This window comes from Anomalospiza imberbis, chromosome 4 (genome assembly GCF_031753505.1).
Source record: "Anomalospiza imberbis isolate Cuckoo-Finch-1a 21T00152 chromosome 4, ASM3175350v1, whole genome shotgun sequence".
Lineage (NCBI taxonomy): Eukaryota > Metazoa > Chordata > Aves > Passeriformes > Viduidae > Anomalospiza > Anomalospiza imberbis.
In genome coordinates, this window is record NC_089684.1 from 18,784,642 (window position 1) to 18,810,399 (window position 25,758).

General features: G+C 37.6%; 1 protein-coding gene across 1 annotated transcript in view; it reads right to left on the minus strand.

Annotated features, from left to right (window-relative positions):
• CENPC (centromere protein C) overlaps positions 1-25,758 on the minus strand; it is a 206,596-nt gene that overhangs the window by 174,366 nt on the left and 6,472 nt on the right. The window contains exons 9-18 of the mRNA XM_068187347.1: positions 24,718-25,558; positions 24,137-24,175; positions 22,863-22,936; positions 21,719-21,787; positions 19,853-19,957; positions 16,050-16,148; positions 13,363-13,461; positions 4,313-4,467; positions 3,799-3,889; positions 2,299-2,368 (exon numbers count right to left, since the gene is read on the minus strand). Coding sequence (XP_068043448.1) covers positions 2,299-2,368; positions 3,799-3,889; positions 4,313-4,467; positions 13,363-13,461; positions 16,050-16,148; positions 19,853-19,957; positions 21,719-21,787; positions 22,863-22,936; positions 24,137-24,175; positions 24,718-25,558 — 1,642 coding nt within the window. The remainder of the gene's footprint in view (positions 1-2,298; positions 2,369-3,798; positions 3,890-4,312; positions 4,468-13,362; positions 13,462-16,049; positions 16,149-19,852; positions 19,958-21,718; positions 21,788-22,862; positions 22,937-24,136; positions 24,176-24,717; positions 25,559-25,758) is intronic.

Consider the following 25,758-nt stretch of genomic DNA (forward strand, 5'->3'; position numbering starts at 1 on the left):
ATTGGGACAACACAAACAGGTATGCTGACCTGAAACCTGCATTTGAACATCTGTACTTTCCAGCCTGTGTCAGGAAAAGGTCTGCACACATTAAATCTGCTTTAGCAAGCATCCTGAAGAACTTATTTCTCTTGACTCAAAAGAAAATCTCATGATCTTGCTGCCAAGTTGCAGGGGGCAAAGACACATCAGTGCCTGAAATAACATTGTCATCACTTCTCATCACAGCCCACCAAATGAAAACTCATCCCTGGCAAGCAGCAGCCTGCTGAGCTCTGCCCCAGCATCCACCCACACTCTCCTTTAGCACCACGAGCCCTGTAGTCCATCCACATAAGTTACCTACACTAACCTCTTAAGTATCTGTCCTTCTGCTACCCAATCTGTGGACAGGTAACACAGAAAAGAATCTGCAGATTATTTTTGTTCAGAACTCCCCGGCCACTAACACAATTGAAAACTTTTCTTGTTCTCATTTTTAACTGGAAGCAATTTGCTGCTGGGATCAGAGACCATCACATCCATGGCCTGACCAGTGGGAGACCTGCTTGGGTTGGAATCAGAGTCTTAGGCTTAATCCCAACCCTGTACTTTTTCCAAGTGGCAATGTTCCAAATCTCTGTAGGCCTGAGGAGCTGAAAGACTTAAAAACTAAACGTTTTAGTGGGTGGGATCCCCTCAAGCAGTGAGACAGCATGTGTGCCCATCTGGTAGCTGGTATGGCTCCAGCACAGGAAGGACATTATTTGAATCTTGCTGACCTTGAAGAGACCAGCTCAAGTACAAAATTTAGAAAAGCTGCCAACATCAAATTTATATCTAGTGACTAAATGACTATTTTCTTTTTTAACTCTTTAACTGCTTACAAAAGTTGAGGCTGAAAAAAAAAAGGATTTTCTGAACTTTGTAGTAAGTACTGAACTGTGTAGTCTGAACTTTGACAGTAAGTAGTTTGTTTCAAGACAGAACTAAATAGCAATAGGCATGTTCCTGTTTCATTTTCTCAGTTACATGTGACTTAGCCATGAATGAAAAGACAGCACACAACTTCTACCAAGTACTTCCATTGTCAGTCTATGTATGCACTAATCATAGGAACTACTGCTTGAAAGTGAATGACAGAAAGTATTAGCTCAAATTCTCCAATCCAAAGGATCTTTCTCAGAGGCAGGGTAATCTTGGTGTCCAAGACCTTTCACAGATACAGGAAATTAGCTGACAGCTGAAAGCCAATTCCTCTTTCCTACTTTAATGTATCCTCTAGATTTAGCATAAAGATCATGGCCAAGACTGGTTACAAGGTTAGTGCTCAATCCTCGAGTCCTTAAGAGTTCACAATTCCAATTCAATTTTCCTTATCTCCTTCTCTTCAAGGATAGCAATGACCAGAGAGAGAAAGCAGCATATGAGAATAGCTGTAGTTTGTCCTTATCTTCAGCCAGAAGGAACCTCGAAGAGCTTGGGAGACAAATGCTATGTATACCATCTGCTGTCTAGACTTGGCTTCTGGAGTATACAGTATAATTACAGCTTTCCCAAAGGTCCTCATTATTATCCAGGAACACAGCAAGCAAATCAAAAGGAGGTATTAAAGTAATACATTTGGCAACGACCTATCACAAAATAAAGCTATCAACAATGTTCAGAGCTAATCAGGCTGAGCTTCCACACAAAAGACACAACTGATAAGCTCCTACTTAAGAGCTCCTATTTTCCTATTGAGATTGGAGGCACTAATCATCCAGCTGCCAGACAAGGAAGGGTTGCCTGTCGTTAACATATGAGAAGGCAGCTGGACCCCAGCACAGCAGCCTTGCAGCAGCCCATCTCCTAGACAACAATTACTGGAATGCAAACAGCAGGTTTGTCATTTAAACAGATTATTCTAAGCAGGTTGTACTAGGCACTCGTTAAGACAATCTATCAGATGTTAGCTGAGGATGCCAACATTTTTTTAAGTGCTAAGAATCTTTAGGGAGATTAAACATATTGATACAATTTGGAACAACAAATACACCCACACATTTCATACTTATATCTTTCTGTCACTGGATGGCTCAAGAACTGTAACTGATGCAGAGCAAGGCCCTTCAGTATGTCACTTCAGTTTGACAGCAAACTACCAACGTTCTTCTGGGTTTTTTCCCTCAACTCTTCTTATCTTGATTTCAGCTGCTCTGTATTCATTTGTAATGTTAGGGTGGGCCCGCTCAAACATTTTTGTATGTAAAAAAAACTTCAGAACATACAAAAATTTGACAAGTGTTTAAGGACACTTCTTTGCAGAAAGTTCTTCACCTGTCTTTGAGTTGTGTGAAGAGAAGAACACTTTCTTCATTCAGAAGATTACGTATGTTATATCCATTTCCTACAAAGAAAAACAGAGTAAGTTTTCCTTAGGATCCACTGGCAAGTTTTGAAGTCCTCTCCTGTCTTCAGCCAAGTATAGTTTCATTTTATATATTTTAACAGAAGGAATATTAGCTCTTAATCTAGGATGCCACTCTTACAGGCAGGTCAGTGCATTTCAAAGGAATGACAAGGAATACACCTAATGTCATTTACTTTCATCTATGCTTAGAAGATTTTTACTGAGAAGAATGTAACAGGCATGAGCTCTCAGCTCTCAAAACCCACAATAAAATTTTAAGGTGACTGAATTTACTTAAATTTACTCCTACAATAAAAACTGCACATGGAAACTTACCTGCAGATTGTCTCTTGAGATTTGCACACTAACATAATCACAAAATAGAATTATCTAATAGGCCCTGAACACTGGGAATGAACAACATCCTCACATTTGTTTACAGCCACACGATGAATTACAGGGATCACCTGCCACAAACACTGCACTGCCCATCCAGCCATACTGAGACCGACCATCAGGAGGCAGGGAAGAATGAAGTGTAGATCCTTATGGTCATACAAAACCTTCAGCATTTTATATAATCTGCTTTCCCAAAAAGCAAATGACAAAATTGTCTCTGCAGACCCACTAGACTTTTAAGATTTTAACACCAAAAAACCAGCTTCAAAGCAGCAAGCATTGACTGAGTAATGATTGTTCAGTCAGGACACTGCTGAAAAGTTAACAGGGAAAAAATGGGCTAATTCCTCATTTTCTGACGATAAGCCTCTTCACAAGAAAGAAGAGCTGTACAAAAGCTCTCTACAGCTTCATGAAAAGCCTGCTTTAACACTACTATGAAATCTCCAGACTAGTGTCTTAACCCACTGATGAACAGCCTCCCATATGGAATTCATGCCACTTTTATATCAGAAGGATAAAATCAGGTCTTTAAATTCTCAAGAGAACATATGAAGTTACAACCTATTCAACAAGATAGTTTGAACCTTCTATATACAAGCACAAAGCACAAAATATGGTCAATTGATCCAAATGGACTTTCATAATTTTACACAGGAAAAAAGCAACAAGCATATGGTGACAAAAACAATTATATTAATTACTAGTAACATTAGTTTGTCTCTGATGTTTCCTCAACATTACAGCTAGTGACAGAACCAGAAGACCAAGAGAAATTAGAAATTTACTCTTAGAACTTGGTAATGTAATCAAAATTTTGAGGCCAACTCACATAAACAAGAGGTATGTGTACCCCTGCATTCAACCATTAGATCATCAACCCATGTCCAGTCTTGGTCAGATTCCATTCTTCCTCACCCTGTACTGTCCCATTCCCAATTCAATCATTCTGTTTGGTTTTGACTCCTAGTATGCTGAATTAGTCTCCTGCACCTCCCAACAAATGGGTTTCAGACACATACACTCACCTGCTGGAACATAGAAGCAGTCCCCTGCAGTCAGGCAATACGATGTCTTATGTAATGTCACAATAACTTTGCCATGGATAATATGGAAAGCCTTAATGGAAGCCAAAGGGTTCTGAGGTTAGCACCATTTAAGGAAGATATCCAAGAAAACACTTCCACACACATAACAAAGATAAAAACCCAAATCAGCCAGCAGAGCTGCAATCTCTTTTCCCCATACTGAAGAAAAATAAGATGCACAACTCAAAAGGGGGAAGGGGTCCAGTTTTATTTTTCTGGTATTTCTATCTTGCTGGCAAGATTCAGGAAGTAGGAGCACAAAGACATAGAGATTTACTACAAAGCAAAGCAGGGCAATATGCATACAAACAACATTCAGCAAACAATTCATTAATGTTCATTTGTTTTGGGGGGTGGGGTGGACCTCTCAACATCATATGTTATTTCTAACCGCCCCAACAGATCTTCTGTTTACAAAGTCCATTTCATAAAAATTTTTAAAAAGCACACTTACTATTGTATCCATGCTGACACACTGATGCCCTTTTTCTTTATATGGTTTCAGAATCAATTGACCAGATGCAAAAAGAGATGTATTCAATTTTTTTTGTACTTCTACTGCATCATCTTTGAAGAAGTAAGCTTGACTGGATGCAGTGTTTATACAATCTACAAAAAATGTCCAGGTGATTAACATTAATGCTACCACATAATTAGTCTTGTTACATACTCAGTGCAATACATATTGTTTCAGTGCAACACCTCTCCAAAAGCTAGACTCAACATTTAGCTGAAAAATTAGGACACTTCTTGTGTCTCCCTCAGAACTTTCATCAGAACAGCAATGAATATTTCAGAACCTCACCTTTTTATGCCCAATGTGGCATGAACTTTTTTTTTTCTCGTAAGACTATATAATTCAGGTAGTCCCTTGGTCACATCCATTCAACTCACCTAGATGCACTTCCTTATTTGTTACTGGGTCCAGTACAATGGCTGGCTTAGACGCATCAGCTAGACTGTGGTCCAAACTCACAGGTACCTCTCCTCTATCTGACGATCCAAAGAAACCAAAACAAAACCAAAAAAGCAATCAAAATAGATTTTTTAAAAGTTAATAATTTAACTACAACTCTTCCACAATTCTAATGTCACACATTAGGTACTTAAATTTCCTTTAACAAGTCATTAAATAGACCGAATACTCTTCCTTCAAATAAAGAAAACCATCCATAACAATTCTTTGAAAATGTCTTTTTCATTGAAATAATTTCTGTGTGTTATAGATGAACACTCTAAATCCTAACGAATTTCCTAGGGAAATGCCAACTATTTGTCCTATGCCATTAACAACAGTATTTACTCAAAACTAAACTCTGTGTTTTGAGAGAAGAGTTTTTCTAGCAACAGATGCTGACAGAATATGAAATGCATGACAAAGTGCAAAGAACAGGTGGTTTTGCTCAACCTATTGTTGATAGGTATCAGGGGACTTAAGAGAGAAAGCATTCAAAGATAAGCACGTGTCCAATTTTCCTTTTCTCAAGAAATAACATTACAGGAATCTCACTCTAAGTTGAAAATCTAGAACTATTGCTATAATAAAAAGGACTTTTCCAGAGAAAGAAATATCCTAAGAGTTGATGATAACACAATGCTTTTCCAACAGAAAAGAGATGCTTTAGAATATTCACGGCAGAATAAATATCCCAAAGCTCTCTTGCAGAATTCTCTTAAGCAGACAATTTTAGCTCTACGGTGCAAAGGCAATTTCTTTAAATACAGACAGAAAAAGCATGCTAAAGGCAAGCTATAGCACTTTGTAGGCACTCATGGCAGCTTAAATGCTCTTACAGCAAGACAATCAGGGGGAGGAAGAACGTTGCTGTGTTTGAACAGCTTTGTTCCAACCCTCTCTCTATAAAAAGAAGCAGCAACAGGTACAACTCTATAGCTATAAAAACAGAATTTTTATTGTATCACTAACATTTAAGAATTTGTGCTAGAAATTTTACTTGGCTGACAGGCCTTACATGCATCACTAAGACTTAAGGATGTGAGTGAAACACTATCTCTGAGGATGAATGTCAGCCACAGAGGAAATCAATCATTTCTGGAAGACGGTTCAAAGGCACTTGAAGCAACCAATAGTTCTTGTAAGATACAGTGTGAACAGTCACTATCAGCTCAGGTTCTCATGGGCTGCAAGCGATTTATATTACAATATAAACTGTACTTAGATCAAATATTGATCTATACCATGGTCCTATCTCCTATCAGTGGCCCAAAGCAGGTACTCCTGGCATTCCTCAAAATGTGATAATAATACACTCAATATAATACATTCAATTGAATACTTTCCACCTCTAACCTGGAGCTCCCACACTTTATTTAGAGCAATTAACTCTCCTGTTAATGTATTTGGTTCTTGCCTTCAAATGACATAAATATTTTTACGCACAATATTCTGGGCAGGAAGCACACAGTGAGAATGGCCACCTTATTTTGCTGAATAACCGAGCTCTCACTGTCTTCCTTCCACACCTTTTAGTTCTTGTGTTTAAAAAAAACAAGCAGAAAACCCCAACAAGACCATTTACTTTTATTTCCCTTCTCCACGTCACTCATGATTTCAGAGGTGTTTTAAGACCTCTTCCTTAGAGGCCTCTATAGTAGCCTCTTCAGGGCTGAGGAGAATTCACTATAGAAGTCCTAGGTTTTTGATGAGCTTTCCCTAAACCTTCCCTAGTCCTACCACTTTCTTTTTTAGGTAAGGAATAAAACTTACATGAAACACTTGTAAAATCAGAAATTGGTACCATCAGTGATTGTTTTCTTCCTTATTTCTCTGATGATTATGTCAGTCCTGATTAGTTTACTACTAAAACCGTGACATTTTCCATGTTTGTTAGCACTTGTTTCAATAGTTCTATAACTTCACAGAGAAATACTTCAGCTTCAAATAAAAGCTCTAGACAGTCCCCATAAAGAAAGGCTCTTTAGTATTAAAACATCTTCCACAGAGCACGGCAAAAATAATTTGGCTTTTGGACTTTGACTCTCTTTTCTGAGCGCTACTTACATATTTATTATATACTGGCCAGAGAGTCTCTGCTTGCTTACACACAGATTTATTGCCCACTTTTAACTATTTTTGTGCACTGCTCTTAAAGCTCTCTCTTCACCTACTGTGTTGTGGTTTGGTATTTGAAGTACAACAGCTTGAAGCCCTACTAACACTCTCTGCTGCATTTTTAGATGTGTTACAGGCATCAGCAAAACAGCTACAAGTTTTTATACCTTAGCCATGCACACTAGCATCATGATCTGAACACCAAATGAGTACAGTTTAGTCTCTTCAGTCCCTGCTTTAAAGGCATAACAGCACTTCTGGGTATGTCCAGCATTTCTTCCTTATGCTGAAAAGTGAACAATTTGACTGCAACAATGCACAGCATTGCTATCGAGCCCGTAGGAGCAGGTTTTTTCCTCATCAGATCATATTAATAAATTATGGTATAAAATTATTTTCACCCAGAGAGAGAATTGAGTGTTTACGGGAGAAAAATCTTAGAGCAGTAGAGCATTTGATTAAAGAGACCTTTTAAAGTATGCAAAGGAAAAAAGTCTTTGTTCTTACTTGTTTTATCTGTTTTCTGCTTGGGACAATCCTTCTTCCTTTTACTCTTCCCGGGAGGTTCTGTTTCTGGATGCACTAGTCCACTAATCACAAGCCCTTCTGAAACAAAAGGAAAAAAAAAATTTCTTTTTCTCGTAAGACTATATAATTCAGGTAGTCCCTTGGTCACATCCATTCAACTCACCTAGATGCACTTCCTTATTTGTTACTGGGTCCAGTACAATGGCTGGCTTAGACGCATCAGCTAGACTGTGGTCCAAACTCACAGGTACCTCTCCTCTATCTGACGATCCAAAGAAACCAAAACAAAACCAAAAAAGCAATCAAAATAGATTTTTTAAAAGTTAATAATTTAACTACAACTCTTCCACAATTCTAATGTCATACATTAGGTACTTAAATTTCCTTTAATAAGTCATTAAATAGACGGAATACTCTTCCTTCAAATAAAGAAAACCATCCATAACAATTCTTTGAAAATGTCTTTTTCATTGAAATAATTTCTGTGTGTTATAGATGAACACTCTAAATCCTAACGAATTTCCTAGGGAAATGCCAACTATTTGTCCTATGCCATTAACAACAGTATTTACTCAAAACTAAACTCTGTGTTTTGAGAGAAGAGTTTTTCTAGCAACAGATGCTGACAGAATATGAAATGCATGACAAAGTGCAAAGAACAGGTGGTTTTGCTCAACCTATTGTTGATAGGTATCAGGGGACTTAAGAGAGAAAGCATTCAAAGATAAGCACGTGTCCAATTTTCCTTTTCTCAAGAAATAACATTACAGGAATCTCACTCTAAGTTGAAAATCTAGAACTACTGCTATAATAAAAAGGACTTTTCCAGAGAAAGAAATATCCTAAGAGTTGATGATAACACAATGCTTTTCCAACAGAAAAGAGATGCTTTAGAATATTCACGGCAGAATAAATATCCCAAAGCTCTCTTGCAGAATTCTCTTAAGCAGACAATTTTAGCTCTACGGTGCAAAGGCAATTTCTTTAAATACAGACAGAAAAAGCATGCTAAAGGCAAGCTATAGCACTTTGTAGGCACTCATGGCAGCTTAAATGCTCTTACAGCAAGACAATCAGGGGGAGGAAGAACGTTGCTGTGTTTGAACAGCTTTGTTCCAACCCTCTCTCTATAAAAAGAAGCAGCAACAGGTACAACTCTATAGCTATAAAAACAGAATTTTTATTGTATCACTAACATTTAAGAATTTGTGCTAGAAATTTTACTTGGCTGACAGGCCTTACATGCATCACTAAGACTTAAGGATGTGAGTGAAACACTATCTCTGAGGATGAATGTCAGCCACAGAGGAAATCAATCATTTCTGGAAGACGGTTCAAAGGCACTTGAAGCAACCAATAGTTCTTGTAAGATACAGTGTGAACAGTCACTATCAGCTCAGGTTCTCATGGGCTGCAAGCGATTTATATTACAATATAAACTGTACTTAGATCAAATATTGATCTATACCATGGTCCTATCTCCTATCAGTGGCCCAAAGCAGGTACTCCTGGCATTCCTCAAAATGTGATAATAATACACTCAATATAATACATTCAATTGAATACTTTCCACCTCTAACCTGGAGCTCCCACACTTTATTTAGAGCAATTAACTCTCCTGTTAATGTATTTGGTTCTTGCCTTCAAATGACATAAATATTTTTACGCACAATATTCTGGGCAGGAAGCACACAGTGAGAATGGCCACCTTATTTTGCTGAATAACCGAGCTCTCACTGTCTTCCTTCCACACCTTTTAGTTCTTGTGTTTAAAAAAAACAAGCAGAAAACCCCAACAAGACCATTTACTTTTATTTCCCTTCTCCACGTCACTCATGATTTCAGAGGTGTTTTAAGACCTCTTCCTTAGAGGCCTCTATAGTAGCCTCTTCAGGGCTGAGGAGAATTCACTATAGAAGTCCTAGGTTTTTGATGAGCTTTCCCTAAACCTTCCCTAGTCCTACCACTTTCTTTTTTAGGTAAGGAATAAAACTTACATGAAACACTTGTAAAATCAGAAATTGGTACCATCAGTGATTGTTTTCTTCCTTATTTCTCTGATGATTATGTCAGTCCTGATTAGTTTACTACTAAAACCATGACATTTTCCATGTTTGTTAGCACTTGTTTCAATAGTTCTATAACTTCACAGAGAAATACTTCAGCTTCAAATAAAAGCTCTAGACAGTCCCCATAAAGAAAGGCTCTTTAGTATTAAAACATCTTCCACAGAGCACGGCAAAAATAATTTGGCTTTTGGACTTTGACTCTCTTTTCTGAGCGCTACTTACATATTTATTATATACTGGCCAGAGAGTCTCTCTGCTTGCTTAAACACAGATTTATTGCCCACTTTTAACTATTTTTGCACTGCTCTTAAAGCTCTCTCTTCACCTACCGTGTTGTGGTTTGGTATTTAAAGTACAGCAGCTTGAAGCCCTACTAACACTCTCTGCTGCATTTTTAGATGTGTTACAGGCATCAGCAAAACAGCTACAAGTTTTTATACCTTAGCCATGCACACTAGCATCATGATCTGAACACCAAATGAGTACAGTTTAGTCTCTTCAGTCCCTGCTTTAAAGGCGTAACAGCACTTCTGGGTATGTCCAGCATTTCTTCCTTATGCTGAAAAGTGAACAATTTGACTGCAACAATGCACAGCATTGCTATCGAGCCCGTAGGAGCAGGTTTTTTCCTCATCAGATCATATTAATAAATTATGGTATAAAATTATTTTCACCCAGAGAGAGAATTGAGTGTTTACGGGAGAAAAATCTTAGAGCAGTAGAGCATTTGATTAAAGAGACCTTTTAAAGTATGCAAAGGAAAAAAGTCTTTGTTCTTACTTGTTTTATCTGTTTTCTGCTTGGGACAATCCTTCTTCCTTTTACTCTTCCCGGGAGGTTCTGTTTCTGGATGCACTAGTCCACTAATCACAAGCCCTTCTGAAACAAAAGAAAAAAAAAATTTTCTTTTTCTCGTAAGACTATATAATTCAGGTAGTCCCTTGGTCACATCCATTCAACTCACCTAGATGCACTTCCTTATTTGTTACTGGGTCCAGTACAATGGCTGGCTTAGACGCATCAGCTAGACTGTGGTCCAAATTCGCAGGTACCTCTCCTCTATCTGACAATCCAAAGAAACCAAAACAAAACCAAAAAAGCAATCAAAATAGATTTTTTAAAAGTTAATAATTTAACTACAACTCTTCCACAATTCTAATGTCACACATTAGGTACTTAAATTTCCATTAACAAGTCATTAAATAGACGGAATACTCTTCCTTCAAATAAAGAAAACCATCCATAACAATTCTTTGAAAATGTCTTTTTCATTGAAATAATTTCTGTGTGTTATAGATGAACACTCTAAATCCTAACGAATTTCCTAGGGAAATGCCAACTATTTGTCCTATGCCATTAACAACAGTATTTACTCAAAACTAAACTCTGTGTTTTGAGAGAAGAGTTTTTCTAGCAACAGATGCTGACAGAATATGAAATGCATGACAAAGTGCAAAGAACAGGTGGTTTTGCTCAACCTATTGTTGATAGGTATCAGGGGACTTAAGAGAGAAAGCATTCAAAGATAAGCACGTGTCCAATTTTCCTTTTCTCAAGAAATAACATTACAGGAATCTCACTCTAAGTTGAAAATCTAGAACTACTGCTATAATAAAAAGGACTTTTCCAGAGAAAGAAATATCCTAAGAGTTGATGATAACACAATGCTTTTCCAACAGAAAAGAGATGCTTTAGAATATTCACGGCAGAATAAATATCCCAAAGCTCTCTTGCAGAATTCTCTTAAGCAGACAATTTTAGCTCTACGGTGCAAAGGCAATTTCTTTAAATACAGACAGAAAAAGCATGCTAAAGGCAAGCTATAGCACTTTGTAGGCACTCATGGCAGCTTAAATGCTCTTACAGCAAGACAATCAGGGGGAGGAAGAACGTTGCTGTGTTTGAACAGCTTTGTTCCAACCCTCTCTCTATAAAAAGAAGCAGCAACAGGTACAACTCTATAGCTATAAAAACAGAATTTTTATTGTATCACTAACATTTAAGAATTTGTGCTAGAAATTTTACTTGGCTGACAGGCCTTACATGCATCACTAAGACTTAAGGATGTGAGTGAAACACTATCTCTGAGGATGAATGTCAGCCACAGAGGAAATCAATCATTTCTGGAAGACGGTTCAAAGGCACTTGAAGCAACCAATAGTTCTTGTAAGATACAGTGTGAACAGTCACTATCAGCTCAGGTTCTCATGGGCTGCAAGCGATTTATATTACAATATAAACTGTACTTAGATCAAATATTGATCTATACCATGGTCCTATCTCCTATCAGTGGCCCAAAGCAGGTACTCCTGGCATTCCTCAAAATGTGATAATAATACACTCAATATAATACATTCAATTGAATACTTTCCACCTCTAACCTGGAGCTCCCACACTTTATTTAGAGCAATTAACTCTCCTGTTAATGTATTTGGTTCTTGCCTTCAAATGACATAAATATTTTTACGCACAATATTCTGGGCAGGAAGCACACAGTGAGAATGGCCACCTTATTTTGCTGAATAACCGAGCTCTCACTGTCTTCCTTCCACACCTTTTAGTTCTTGTGTTTAAAAAAAACAAGCAGAAAACCCCAACAAGACCATTTACTTTTATTTCCCTTCTCCACGTCACTCATGATTTCAGAGGTGTTTTAAGACCTCTTCCTTAGAGGCCTCTATAGTAGCCTCTTCAGGGCTGAGGAGAATTCACTATAGAAGTCCTAGGTTTTTGATGAGCTTTCCCTAAACCTTCCCTAGTCCTACCACTTTCTTTTTTAGGTAAGGAATAAAACTTACATGAAACACTTGTAAAATCAGAAATTGGTACCATCAGTGATTGTTTTCTTCCTTATTTCTCTGATGATTATGTCAGTCCTGATTAGTTTACTACTAAAACCATGACATTTTCCATGTTTGTTAGCACTTGTTTCAATAGTTCTATAACTTCACAGAGAAATACTTCAGCTTCAAATAAAAGCTCTAGACAGTCCCCATAAAGAAAGGCTCTTTAGTATTAAAACATCTTCCACAGAGCACGGCAAAAATAATTTGGCTTTTGGACTTTGACTCTCTTTTCTGAGCGCTACTTACATATTTATTATATACTGGCCAGAGAGTCTCTCTGCTTGCTTAAACACAGATTTATTGCCCACTTTTAACTATTTTTGCACTGCTCTTAAAGCTCTCTCTTCACCTACCGTGTTGTGGTTTGGTATTTAAAGTACAGCAGCTTGAAGCCCTACTAACACTCTCTGCTGCATTTTTAGATGTGTTACAGGCATCAGCAAAACAGCTACAAGTTTTTATACCTTAGCCATGCACACTAGCATCATGATCTGAACACCAAATGAGTACAGTTTAGTCTCTTCAGTCCCTGCTTTAAAGGCGTAACAGCACTTCTGGGTATGTCCAGCATTTCTTCCTTATGCTGAAAAGTGAACAATTTGACTGCAACAATGCACAGCATTGCTATCGAGCCCGTAGGAGCAGGTTTTTTCCTCATCAGATCATATTAATAAATTATGGTATAAAATTATTTTCACCCAGAGAGAGAATTGAGTGTTTACGGGAGAAAAATCTTAGAGCAGTAGAGCATTTGATTAAAGAGACCTTTTAAAGTATGCAAAGGAAAAAAGTCTTTGTTCTTACTTGTTTTATCTGTTTTCTGCTTGGGACAATCCTTCTTCCTTTTACTCTTCCCGGGAGGTTCTGTTTCTGGATGCACTAGTCCACTAATCACAAGCCCTTCTGAAACAAAAGAAAAAAAAAATTTTCTTTTTCTCGTAAGACTATATAATTCAGGTAGTCCCTTGGTCACATCCATTCAACTCACCTAGATGCACTTCCTTATTTGTTACTGGGTCCAGTACAATGGCTGGCTTAGACGCATCAGCTAGACTGTGGTCCAAATTCGCAGGTACCTCTCCTCTATCTGACAATCCAAAGAAACCAAAACAAAACCAAAAAAGCAATCAAAATAGATTTTTTAAAAGTTAATAATTTAACTACAACTCTTCCACAATTCTAATGTCACACATTAGGTACTTAAATTTCCATTAACAAGTCATTAAATAGACGGAATACTCTTCCTTCAAATAAAGAAAACCATCCATAACAATTCTTTGAAAATGTCTTTTTCATTGAAATAATTTCTGTGTGTTATAGATGAACACTCTAAATCCTAACGAATTTCCTAGGGAAATGCCAACTATTTGTCCTATGCCATTAACAACAGTATTTACTCAAAACTAAACTCTGTGTTTTGAGAGAAGAGTTTTTCTAGCAACAGATGCTGACAGAATATGAAATGCATGACAAAGTGCAAAGAACAGGTGGTTTTGCTCAACCTATTGTTGATAGGTATCAGGGGACTTAAGAGAGAAAGCATTCAAAGATAAGCACGTGTCCAATTTTCCTTTTCTCAAGAAATAACATTACAGGAATCTCACTCTAAGTTGAAAATCTAGAACTATTGCTATAATAAAAAGGACTTTTCCAGAGAAAGAAATATCCTAAGAGTTGATGATAACACAATGCTTTTCCAACAGAAAAGAGATGCTTTAGAATATTCACGGCAGAATAAATATCCCAAAGCTCTCTTGCAGAATTCTCTTAAGCAGACAATTTTAGCTCTACGGTGCAAAGGCAATTTCTTTAAATACAGACAGAAAAAGCATGCTAAAGGCAAGCTATAGCACTTTGTAGGCACTCATGGCAGCTTAAATGCTCTTACAGCAAGACAATCAGGGGGAGGAAGAACGTTGCTGTGTTTGAACAGCTTTGTTCCAACCCTCTCTCTATAAAAAGAAGCAGCAACAGGTACAACTCTATAGCTATAAAAACAGAATTTTTATTGTATCACTAACATTTAAGAATTTGTGCTAGAAATTTTACTTGGCTGACAGGCCTTACATGCATCACTAAGACTTAAGGATGTGAGTGAAACACTATCTCTGAGGATGAATGTCAGCCACAGAGGAAATCAATCATTTCTGGAAGACGGTTCAAAGGCACTTGAAGCAACCAATAGTTCTTGTAAGATACAGTGTGAACAGTCACTATCAGCTCAGGTTCTCATGGGCTGCAAGCGATTTATATTACAATATAAACTGTACTTAGATCAAATATTGATCTATACCATGGTCCTATCTCCTGTCAGTGGCCCAAAGCAGGTACTCCTGGCATTCCTCAAAATGTGATAATAATACACTCAATATAATACATTCAATTGAATACTTTCCACCTCTAACCTGGAGCTCCCACACTTTATTTAGAGCAATTAACTCTCCTGTTAATGTATTTGGTTCTTGCCTTCAAATGACATAAATATTTTTACGCACAATATTCTGGGCAGGAAGCACACAGTGAGAATGGCCACCTTATTTTGCTGAATAACCGAGCTCTCACTGTCTTCCTTCCACACCTTTTAGTTCTTGTGTTTAAAAAAAACAAGCAGAAAACCCCAACAAGACCATTTACTTTTATTTCCCTTCTCCATGTCACTCATGATTTCAGAGGTGTTTTAAGACCTCTTCCTTAGAGGCCTCTATAGTAGCCTCTTCAGGGCTGAGGAGAATTCACTATAGAAGTCCTAGGTTTTTGATGAGCTTTCCCTAAACCTTCCCTAGTCCTACCACTTTCTTTTTTAGGTAAGGAATAAAACTTACATGAAACACTTGTAAAATCAGAAATTGGTACCATCAGTGATTGTTTTCTTCCTTATTTCTCTGATGATTATGTCAGTCCTGATTAGTTTACTACTAAAACCGTGACATTTTCCATGTTTGTTAGCACTTGTTTCAATAGTTCTATAACTTCACAGAGAAATACTTCAGCTTCAAATAAAAGCTCTAGACAGTCCCCATAAAGAAAGGCTCTTTAGTATTAAAACATCTTCCACAGAGCACGGCAAAAATAATTTGGCTTTTGGACTTTGACTCTCTTTTCTGAGCGCTACTTACATATTTATTATATACTGGCCAGAGAGTCTCTCTGCTTGCTTAAACACAGATTTATTGCCCACTTTTAACTATTTTGTGCACTGCTCTTAAAGCTCTCTCTTCACCTACCGTGTTGTGGTTTGGTATTTAAAGTACAGCAGCTTGAAGCCCTACTAACACTCTCTGCTGCATTTTTAGATGTGTTACAGGCATCAGCAAAACAGCTACAAGTTTTTATACCTTAGCCATGCACACTAGCATCATGATCTGAACACCAAATGAGTACAGTTTAGTCTCTTCAGTCCCTGCTTTAAAGGCGTAACAGCACTTCTGGGTATGTCCAGCATTTCTTCCTTATGCTGAAAAGTGAACAATTTGACTGCAACAATGCACAGCATTGCTATCGAGCCCGTAGGAGCAGGTTTTTTCCTCATCAGATCATATTAATAAATTATGGTATAAAATTATTTTCACCCAGAGAGAGAATTGAGTGTTTACGGGAGAAAAATCTTAGAGCAGTAGAGCATTTGATTAAAGAGACCTTTTAAAGTATGCAAAGGAAAAAAGTCTTTGTTCTTACTTGTTTTATCTGTTTTCTGCTTGGGACAATCCTTCTTCCTTTTACTCTTCCCGGGAGGTTCTGTTTCTGGATGCACTAGTCCACTAATCACAAGCCCTTCTGAAACAAAAGGAAAAAAAAATTTTCTTTTTCTCGTAAGACTATATAATTCAGGTAGTCCCTTGGTCACATCCATTCAACTCACCTAGATGCACTTCCTTATTTGTTACTGGGTCCAGTACAATGGCTGGCTTAGACGCATCAGCTAGACTGTGGTCCAAACTCACAGGTACCTCTCCTCTATCTGACGATCCAAAGAAACCAAAACAAAACCAAAAAAGCAATCAAAATAGATTTTTTAAAAGTTAATAATTTAACTACAACTCTTCCACAATTCTAATGTCACACATTAGGTACTTAAATTTCCTTTAACAAGTCATTAAATAGACCGAATACTCTTCCTTCAAATAAAGAAAACCATCCATAACAATTCTTTGAAAATGTCTTTTTCATTGAAATAATTTCTGTGTGTTATAGATGAACACTCTAAATCCTAACGAATTTCCTAGGGAAATGCCAACTATTTGTCCTATGCCATTAACAACAGTATTTACTCAAAACTAAACTCTGTGTTTTGAGAGAGGAGCTTTTCTAGCAACAGATGCTGACAGAATATGAAATGCATGACAAAGTGCAAAGAACAGGTGGTTTTGCTCAACCTATTGTTGATAGGTATCAGGGGACTTAAGAGAGAAAGCATTCAAAGATAAGCACGTGTCCAGTTTTCCTTTTCTCAAGAAATAACATTACAGGAATCTCACTCTAAGTTGAAAATCTAGAACTATTGCTATAATAAAAAGGACTTTTCCAGAGAAAGAAATATCCTAAGAGTTGATGATAACACAATGCTTTTCCAACAGAAAAGAGATGCTTTAGAATATTCACGGCAGAATAAATATCCCAAAGCTCTCTTGCAGAATTCTCTTAAGCAGACAATTTTAGCTCTACGGTGCAAAGGCAATTTCTTTAAATACAGACAGAAAAAGCATGCTAAAGGCAAGCTATAGCACTTTGTAGGCACTCATGGCAGCTTAAATGCTCTTACAGCAAGACAATCAGGGGGAGGAAGAACGTTGCTGTGTTTGAACAGCTTTGTTCCAACCCTCTCTCTATAAAAAGAAGCAGCAACAGGTACAACTCTATAGCTATAAAAACAGAATTTTTATTGTATCACTAACATTTAAGAATTTGTGCTAGAAATTTTACTTGGCTGACAGGCCTTACATGCATCACTAAGACTTAAGGATGTGAGTGAAACACTATCTCTGAGGATGAATGTCAGCCACAGAGGAAATCAATCATTTCTGGAAGACGGTTCAAAGGCACTTGAAGCAACCAATAGTTCTTGTAAGATACAGTGTGAACAGTCACTATCAGCTCAGGTTCTCATGGGCTGCAAGCGATTTATATTACAATATAAACTGTACTTAGATCAAATATTGATCTATACCATGGTCCTATCTCCTATCAGTGGCCCAAAGCAGGTACTCCTTCCATTCCTCAAAATGTGATAATAATACACTCAATATAATACATTCAATTGAATACTTTCCACCTCTAACCTGGAGCTCCCACACTTTATTTAGAGCAATTAACTCTCCTGTTAATGTATTTGGTTCTTGCCTTCAAATGACATAAATATTTTTACGCACAATATTCTGGGCAGGAAGCACACAGTGAGAATGGCCACCTTATTTTGCTGAATAACCGAGCTCTCACTGTCTTCCTTCCACACCTTTTAGTTCTTGTGTTTAAAAAAAACAAGCAGAAAACCCCAACAAGACCATTTACTTTTATTTCCCTTCTCCACGTCACTCATGATTTCAGAGGTGTTTTAAGACCTCTTCCTTAGAGGCCTCTATAGTAGCCTCTTCAGGGCTGAGGAGAATTCACTATAGAAGTCCTAGGTTTTTGATGAGCTTTCCCTAAACCTTCCCTAGTCCTACCACTTTCTTTTTTAGGTAAGGAATAAAACTTACATGAAACACTTGTAAAATCAGAAATTGGTACCATCAGTGATTGTTTTCTTCCTTATTTCTCTGATGATTATGTCAGTCCTGATTAGTTTACTACTAAAACCGTGACATTTTCCATGTTTGTTAGCACTTGTTTCAATAGTTCTATAACTTCACAGAGAAATACTTCAGCTTCAAATAAAAGCTCTAGACAGTCCCCATAAAGAAAGGCTCTTTAGTATTAAAACATCTTCCACAGAGCACGGCAAAAATAATTTGGCTTTTGGACTTTGACTCTCTTTTCTGAGCGCTACTTACATATTTATTATATACTGGCCAGAGAGTCTCTCTGCTTGCTTAAACACAGATTTATTGCCCACTTTTAACTATTTTGTGCACTGCTCTTAAAGCTCTCTCTTCACCTACCGTGTTGTGGTTTGGTATTTAAAGTACAGCAGCTTGAAGCCCTACTAACACTCTCTGCTGCATTTTTAGATGTGTTACAGGCATCAGCAAAACAGCTACAAGTTTTTATACCTTAGCCATGCACACTAGCATCATGATCTGAACACCAAATGAGTACAGTTTAGTCTCTTCAGTCCCTGCTTTAAAGGCGTAACAGCACTTCTGGGTATGTCCAGCATTTCTTCCTTATGCTGAAAAGTGAACAATTTGACTGCAACAATGCACAGCATTGCTATCGAGCCCGTAGGAGCAGGTTTTTTCCTCATCAGATCATATTAATAAATTATGGTATAAAATTATTTTCACCCAGAGAGAGAATTGAGTGTTTACGGGAGAAAAATCTTAGAGCAGTAGAGCATTTGATTAAAGAGACCTTTTAAAGTATGCAAAGGAAAAAAGTCTTTGTTCTTACTTGTTTTATCTGTTTTCTGCTTGGGACAATCCTTCTTCCTTTTACTCTTCCCGGGAGATTCTGTTTCTGGATGCACTAGTCCACTAATCACAAGCCCTTCTGAAACAAAATGTTAAACAAACTCCACTAACTCATAGTAAATCTAAAAGAATGCAAACTTGCATAACCAATCAGCATTTCAACTGAGAATAGACTTCTTTAATGCTGAACATTTCAGATAACTTTAGACAGCCAGAACAAACAAAAAACTTTTCAACATTAAGTACTTTGGAGTGCAGTGCAACTGAAGACATTTTGAAAATTATTTGATCAAATTTCAAAGAACATTTCAGAAAGCCATGACCTGCAAATAATTTTTTAACACAAAATATCACTTTCGCGGACACAAAAAAAATACTATTTTTCAGTGAACTAATTAATTAGGAAAGTACTAAACTAGGCTGAATTGTCAGTAAAAAAATTGCTGAGAACAAGCTCTATTTGCTCACTTAGGGTATTTAACACTGAGCCTACATAATGTTATAGCATCTGCTCTCAAAAACAATCCTCACACAAAAAGAAATGCTTTAATAAATGATCCAGTAGATTGTCTCTTTTTCCAGTATCATACACAATCTGTGACATAAAAAACCCACTAGTACAGAGAAACACAAAAAATCCTCTCGCACAGAGAAACTGTTCTGCTCTTCCCTCAACAGTGAAGTCAAAAGTACTTAACATGCTCTGCTGATACTATTTTCAGCTGACACAGGAGTGTCAGAAGAGAAGAAAACTACATGGAAAGATGACTAAGTAACTGGAGACCACAAATAATCTTTTTAAAACAGTTACACAATAGTAAGCATCTCAAGGCTTGCACAGCACAAGATCAACTCAGATTTTTCTTTTCTGCTTTATCAGAAGGAAGAAAATAGGTATTTTGGAACTAATACCTGAAGGATTCATAGTATAGTTTATGCGCTCGCCTCTCCAATATTCCAGAGGTCTTAGCCGTATCCTTTTTGTCCGACGAACATTGGGTGTGTTGGAAGGCATTACTGATTTGAAGGATGAAGTCATTCCCATTAAGTATGAAAGAAAAATTCAGAGACAGAAAATATTAAGTATTCTTTCCTCTTGTTCTGTACCACAAGAAGGTCAGCCCTTCCCAGCTGATATTTTTATCACACTGTTATCATGACAAGAAAATAGGATTCAAGTATTACCAAATGCCTTCTTTTGCATACATCAGTATTTCACCCTGCTTTTTCTTAAACAATCACCACCCTGACTTGACATTAGATTTCATTCTATATATCTTAGTGAACCATTGATACACAGACATTAGGAGCTCAAGCTGGAGGACAGCAAACATGCTTCATCTGTGAGACAAAGTTCTCGACAAAGACTAAGAATCCTGCCTGAATTTGGGGGATTTCATTAGCAACCATGAAAAGGCACTGCCTCAATTATGGGAAGGGGAGGATAATAGAGACTGCCTAAGTACATCCTCCTCTTCCAGATTCAGATGTCCTGTTTCCAGGGTGCTCTTTCCAGAAGAGCACCACTTTTATAAAAAGAAACTCCAATTTCCAGATATTTACCTTCAGATGTACTAATCACACAGTCTCACCTTACAAGCTGTGTAAGCTGCCATACACGAATACAGTGTGATATCTTAGTGTTTGTAAGAAGAGTAAAAGCCCTTTAAGATCTCAAAGCAAAATAATCAAGAATATTTAAATGTTAAAAATAGTAAATACGAAACAGATGCTGAAACAGTTTCTGAAGGTAGACAACTAAAGTGTTGCGCATAAAATAATAATGAAGCCAATAAAAACATCCACAATGTAAGACAGACAAGCATGGGACTACAACTGACTGCACGCCCATTGTTCCATCCTATCCAGACTCAGACCACCACAGAAGGCAGGTTATTTGCACCCTCAGTTTTACTGCATAGAAGCAATTCAAACTCTTACTGTTCTCACTGAACAGCAAGAGTTTGTCCTGACTCAGTTTTTTGGGAATGTATTCAGTGGACATTGCTGGCTGTGGAGCTGCTGTGCCAGCCAGAGATTGAGCTCTGCATGGGAGTCTCAGGCAAGGGGTCATGAACTGATGCTGACCCTTTGAACGACAACAGGCACAGGGACCTGTGGCCCAGCCCAGTGACCAGACACTCAGGGACACAGCAGGAGCCAAGGACTCAGCTGGAAAGACCAGCAGGACCCTGGACTGTCGAGCACAAAGAATGTGAGGGTACAAAAGCCCAGACAGTCCCTTGCTCCAGTTTAAGCTGTTATTCCATTGCTGCACCATAAAATTATTTAAAGGAACCAGAGGTCTGAGACTCTGCTATGAGAAACTCAGGGTAAAGCCAGCAAGGAAACCTTGCTGCCGTGTAAAGAGTCAAATGGAGCACCTGTCACAGCACTGGAGCCACCCACTGTAAAGGGGTTTCAGTCCCAGGACTTAAAATCTGTGGTGGTGGGAGTGTGACTGCCGGAGTGGCTCCTGGATGGTCAGATCTGAAAGTTTCCTTAACACAAGACCATGAAAAACAGAAGTGTGGCAGTAAAAAGATAATTGTTGAATGGAGCAATAAAAAAAGAGAAACACTAGAAGGTTTAAAAAATAGCTTTCAAATTAAGAGAAGGGCTGAAGGCTTGAAGAAATAACAAACCTTATCTGTAAATACTTATGAACAGATGAATCCATTTCTAGGTGTTTGTCTGTGTCTCCTTCAGCAACATTTACATCAAGTTGGAAATGCATTTGCATTTACACACTTACATTATATTTTAAAATACTCTTACCTATTTTATGCCTTGCTATTTCGTCTGACAACAGATGTGTTAATTTGTAATTTGAGTCTTCAGAATTATCTGAAAACACATTCAAAAACCGCAAAGGTATTTATTATTCCTGACTTTTATTCAATATGCTGACTAGAAGCAACCAAAAGTAACACAAACAGAAGTCCCAAGAATAGTGTTTCCACCAACACCTTTTGCAATAAACATATATGAAATCCAGTGTAGATAAACAGTATCTATAATTAGTTTTAAGCAGAGTAAACTTAAAAATTACTTGAAAACTATACATTCAAATAAATATTCCTCAGACCTATTCCTCTTGATAAAGTGAACATTGACAACTTATAAACTATACAAATAATTTTAATGATTAAAGTACAAAGTCATTCAGATTTATATCACTGAAACCTAACTTCAGAACAAATTTTTTACCAGAACACACACAAAACTAGGTATCTGAAAAAAGCATTACATGGATTAATAACATTCCCATCTGGTTCTGAAACACTAAGGAAAAGACTTCGTATCTCCAGGGCTCATGTTCGTTACGACAACATGTGGAACTTGTGCAGTGAAATTTAAAACTGAAACCAAACAAATAATAACCCTCCCCACAAAAAAAACCACCAAACACAAAACCAAACCAAACAACTAACAAAAAAGCCCTAACATAACAAAGCAAACAAAAAGACCCCCACATACAAAAAGCCAAACAAAACAAACAACACCCCCCAATAAAACACGAAACCAAAGTATTCTTTGGGGAACAGGCCATGAGTCCATCAGTGCTGTAATTTGGCTCAGGTTTGCCTGAAGTGACTGCATACAGGACCATCACATGGCAACACATCAAACTGGTACAAACTGAGCCTGAAAATTTTGTTCAAAGTATTTTAGAAAGAATAACTTTATCCTGGTATGCATGATGCCAAAACATGGAGGGCTGTGTTCTCCCAAAGCTAACAATGTAAAGCTGGCATGCTGTACCACACACTTTGATAGCAATGTAACCACAGCCAATTAAATCCGCATTACTTGCTCTGAACAAGCTGAATACAACTCTCCTGAAATTACTGAACTGTCAGTTACAGTTTATAAGATGCTTATACATAAAATGCAAGGCAATACAAAGTTCAAACATTACCTGAAGATCCATCATCCTGCTCACGAGACTTAGTGCTGGAAGCAAATTTATCACCATCTTCTAGAACAGGCCCACTGCAAAGGAAAAAAAAATACACCTGCCTGAACATGTCAAAGGAACATTACAGCACTACCAAGAATAGCGAATTTAAGTTTTTTTCAGATCATGTGGACTGAGTTCTATTTTGCTTTTAAACAAGTCAATAACAATTAGACACTGAAGCAAATGACCAATCCTTAGAAATCACAGGCCAGAAGTTCATGAACTACTCCCCTACTCAGTCATGGGGCAGACAATTAGTGTTCACACCTCCTCTCTACAGGTTTCCTACTTTTTATTTTTCTCTATTCCAGAACAGACTTTCTCCCCGCCTCTGTAGCATTACCTTACAATTTTCCATATACCAGAATTATAAAAGTGCTTTAAAGAGTTGTTTTGCATACTCGAAGGAAAAGACAGTAAAATAATATGTAGTCTGTCATGAAATCTCCCCCACAAAATGGCAACAATTTACACATATAACTTCAACAGAGATTCCCTAACAATCAAGCCACTTGTAACAGAACTTCTACAGACTTAGAATCAGTACCCTTGACCTTCCTTATTCCCCTGAGGCTGTGCTTCACTGCTTTTACTGTGCCAGTGAAGTTCAGCTGTTATCCACCTCAACTCAAAAAGTGCATTTCAAATACCTAGGTTAGCAAATCTACACTACAAATTTGTCCAAGTCAGTCTGCAGTAGGTTCCCCTTGGAAATAAAGCTCCTAACATTTTCACTACAATGACTGTGTAAGAATTTAATAAATTCACAGACTGCCACTCCTGTTTGCTTCATTATTAAGCTTGCATCTCATGAAAGGGGAAGATACATGCCTACGTACATGAACAAAAAGTTTGGACTGTAGATAGAGCTCTATCTTCCCTACTTGACATCAATTTTATTGGTGCAGCTGTCATGAGTTCTAGGAGCAATGGTCTTTCTGTTCAAAAATTACACACTAATGTGGAAGCAAGCCTCAAAGGAAAAAAAAGAAATCCCCAAAGGCAAGAAGCTTGTTATGACCCCTTATTCATGACAGGAAGAAAAAAATGTATTACTTTATTAATTGTATTAGCACAGTATTTAAAGCCCTCAAGCAGGAATCACAACCCTGTTCTACTTGGTGTTTCACCAGTAGGGCACAGAACACAGCAGCTGTACCATCAGCCCAGTCTCAGGGGGTCTCCATGGGGCAGAAGTAGGATTAATGTTTTTAGATAAATCAAGAAATTACCTTTCGTAATTCTCAACCTTCCCAGCTACAAAGGTATCCCTAGAAAACAAAAAAATATTCTTATTACATTTGGTTTTAAGTACACTTAATGAAAGGAACCTGTAGGTCAATCATTTTATGTCCTGAACAAAACTATAAAAAAGACATTAAAAAAAATTAAAAAGCAATGCAAAGACCAGTGATTATAAACCAGGTTTTAGACCACTTGGTCTTCAGACTGACAAAAATAAATACAGCTGAAGAATTAAATGCTGTATTTTCTAAATTTATTTTTAAAAAGCAACAAACTTGACAATGAAGTTATTCCATGGGTGGTGAGGTTGTGTTAAACTAGATCTATGCAAGTCTCACAAGAACACTTTAACTAGAACAAGTTTCCTCATGTAGGAGACACTAAGTATGGCACCCAGCTTTGAGAAAAGACTGTTGATTAAACTGCTTGGTTTCTCTATTAACTATTCAACCGACCTCAACTACCACATACTTGAACTGGGCCATCACTGCTTAAAAGCTGACAAGATGTGTTTAATTATCTACCAAGTTATACACCACATTTGTAAAGAATCACACAAAAAGCTTACTGTGGTCCATGCTGTCTGTTATGTTTTCTTTTGTTACTTTTTATTTTTACATCTGTTAACTTCTGTTTTTTCCTTGCCCTGTCCTGTACAGAGGAGCTGTCAGAATCTGTTTGAGACTCAGTGCCTTCAGGGCTTGAGCGAAGAGCTTTGTTGGTTCTACGTGGAATCTTTTTGGGTATCTTCCCTGAAGACTTGGCAGACCATTTCTTTCCAGGATTCTTCACACCCTCCACAGGATGCTGGAGTGCTTTTAGAGGAGTTCTGTTATTTGCACCACCAGGTGACTCTGGTGTGTGTATTACACTTGTGGGCTTTTGGGACTTAGTCAACTTCTGACTCAAGGGAGTCTCCAATTTCTGACGCAAGCGTGTGGTGCACACTTCATTCAGTTCTACAGGCTCTCTTTCAACCTCTTCTTCACCAGGTTCACTGTCAGAGCTCTCCTCTCTTTGTAACTGCTTTTTATTATTACTTTTCTGGACAGATATTTTAAGCTTCTTCCTTGGAGTTACTATCCCTTTCTTAGCTACTTTGACTTTTGGAAGTTTCTGCTTAGCAGTTTCTTTCTTCTTAACTAAATGCTGAGAAGCTTTAGAAGCCAACTGCAGGTTCTTGGAAGACCTGAGAGACCTTTTCAGTGACACGGTCTGCTCTTCCTGATGCCCAGATGAGGGCATAGGCAAATCCTCACGTGGTATCCTTGTTTTACACTGCTCTTCATCAGATGGTTTTGTTTCCAATCCAGTCCCTGACAACATCAGTTCTTCAGTTTCTGGTTTCCAGAATGTGTTCTTTTTCTGGTTTGGAGAGTCTTGCCTAAGTGCATCCTTTTTAGTCTTTCCTGTCAATATACAAAATATTTAGATATTAATACCTTTTCCCATTAAAGCTGAAGATATATGTTGACATCTGAATGCACAAAAAAACCTCAAAGAATCAAAATGGAGAAGGAAAAAAAAAAAAAAAAAGAGGTATCACAAAACCAGTTTTATCACAGCTGACTAAAAGAAGGCTTTTGCTAAACTATAGTCTACAAAAAAC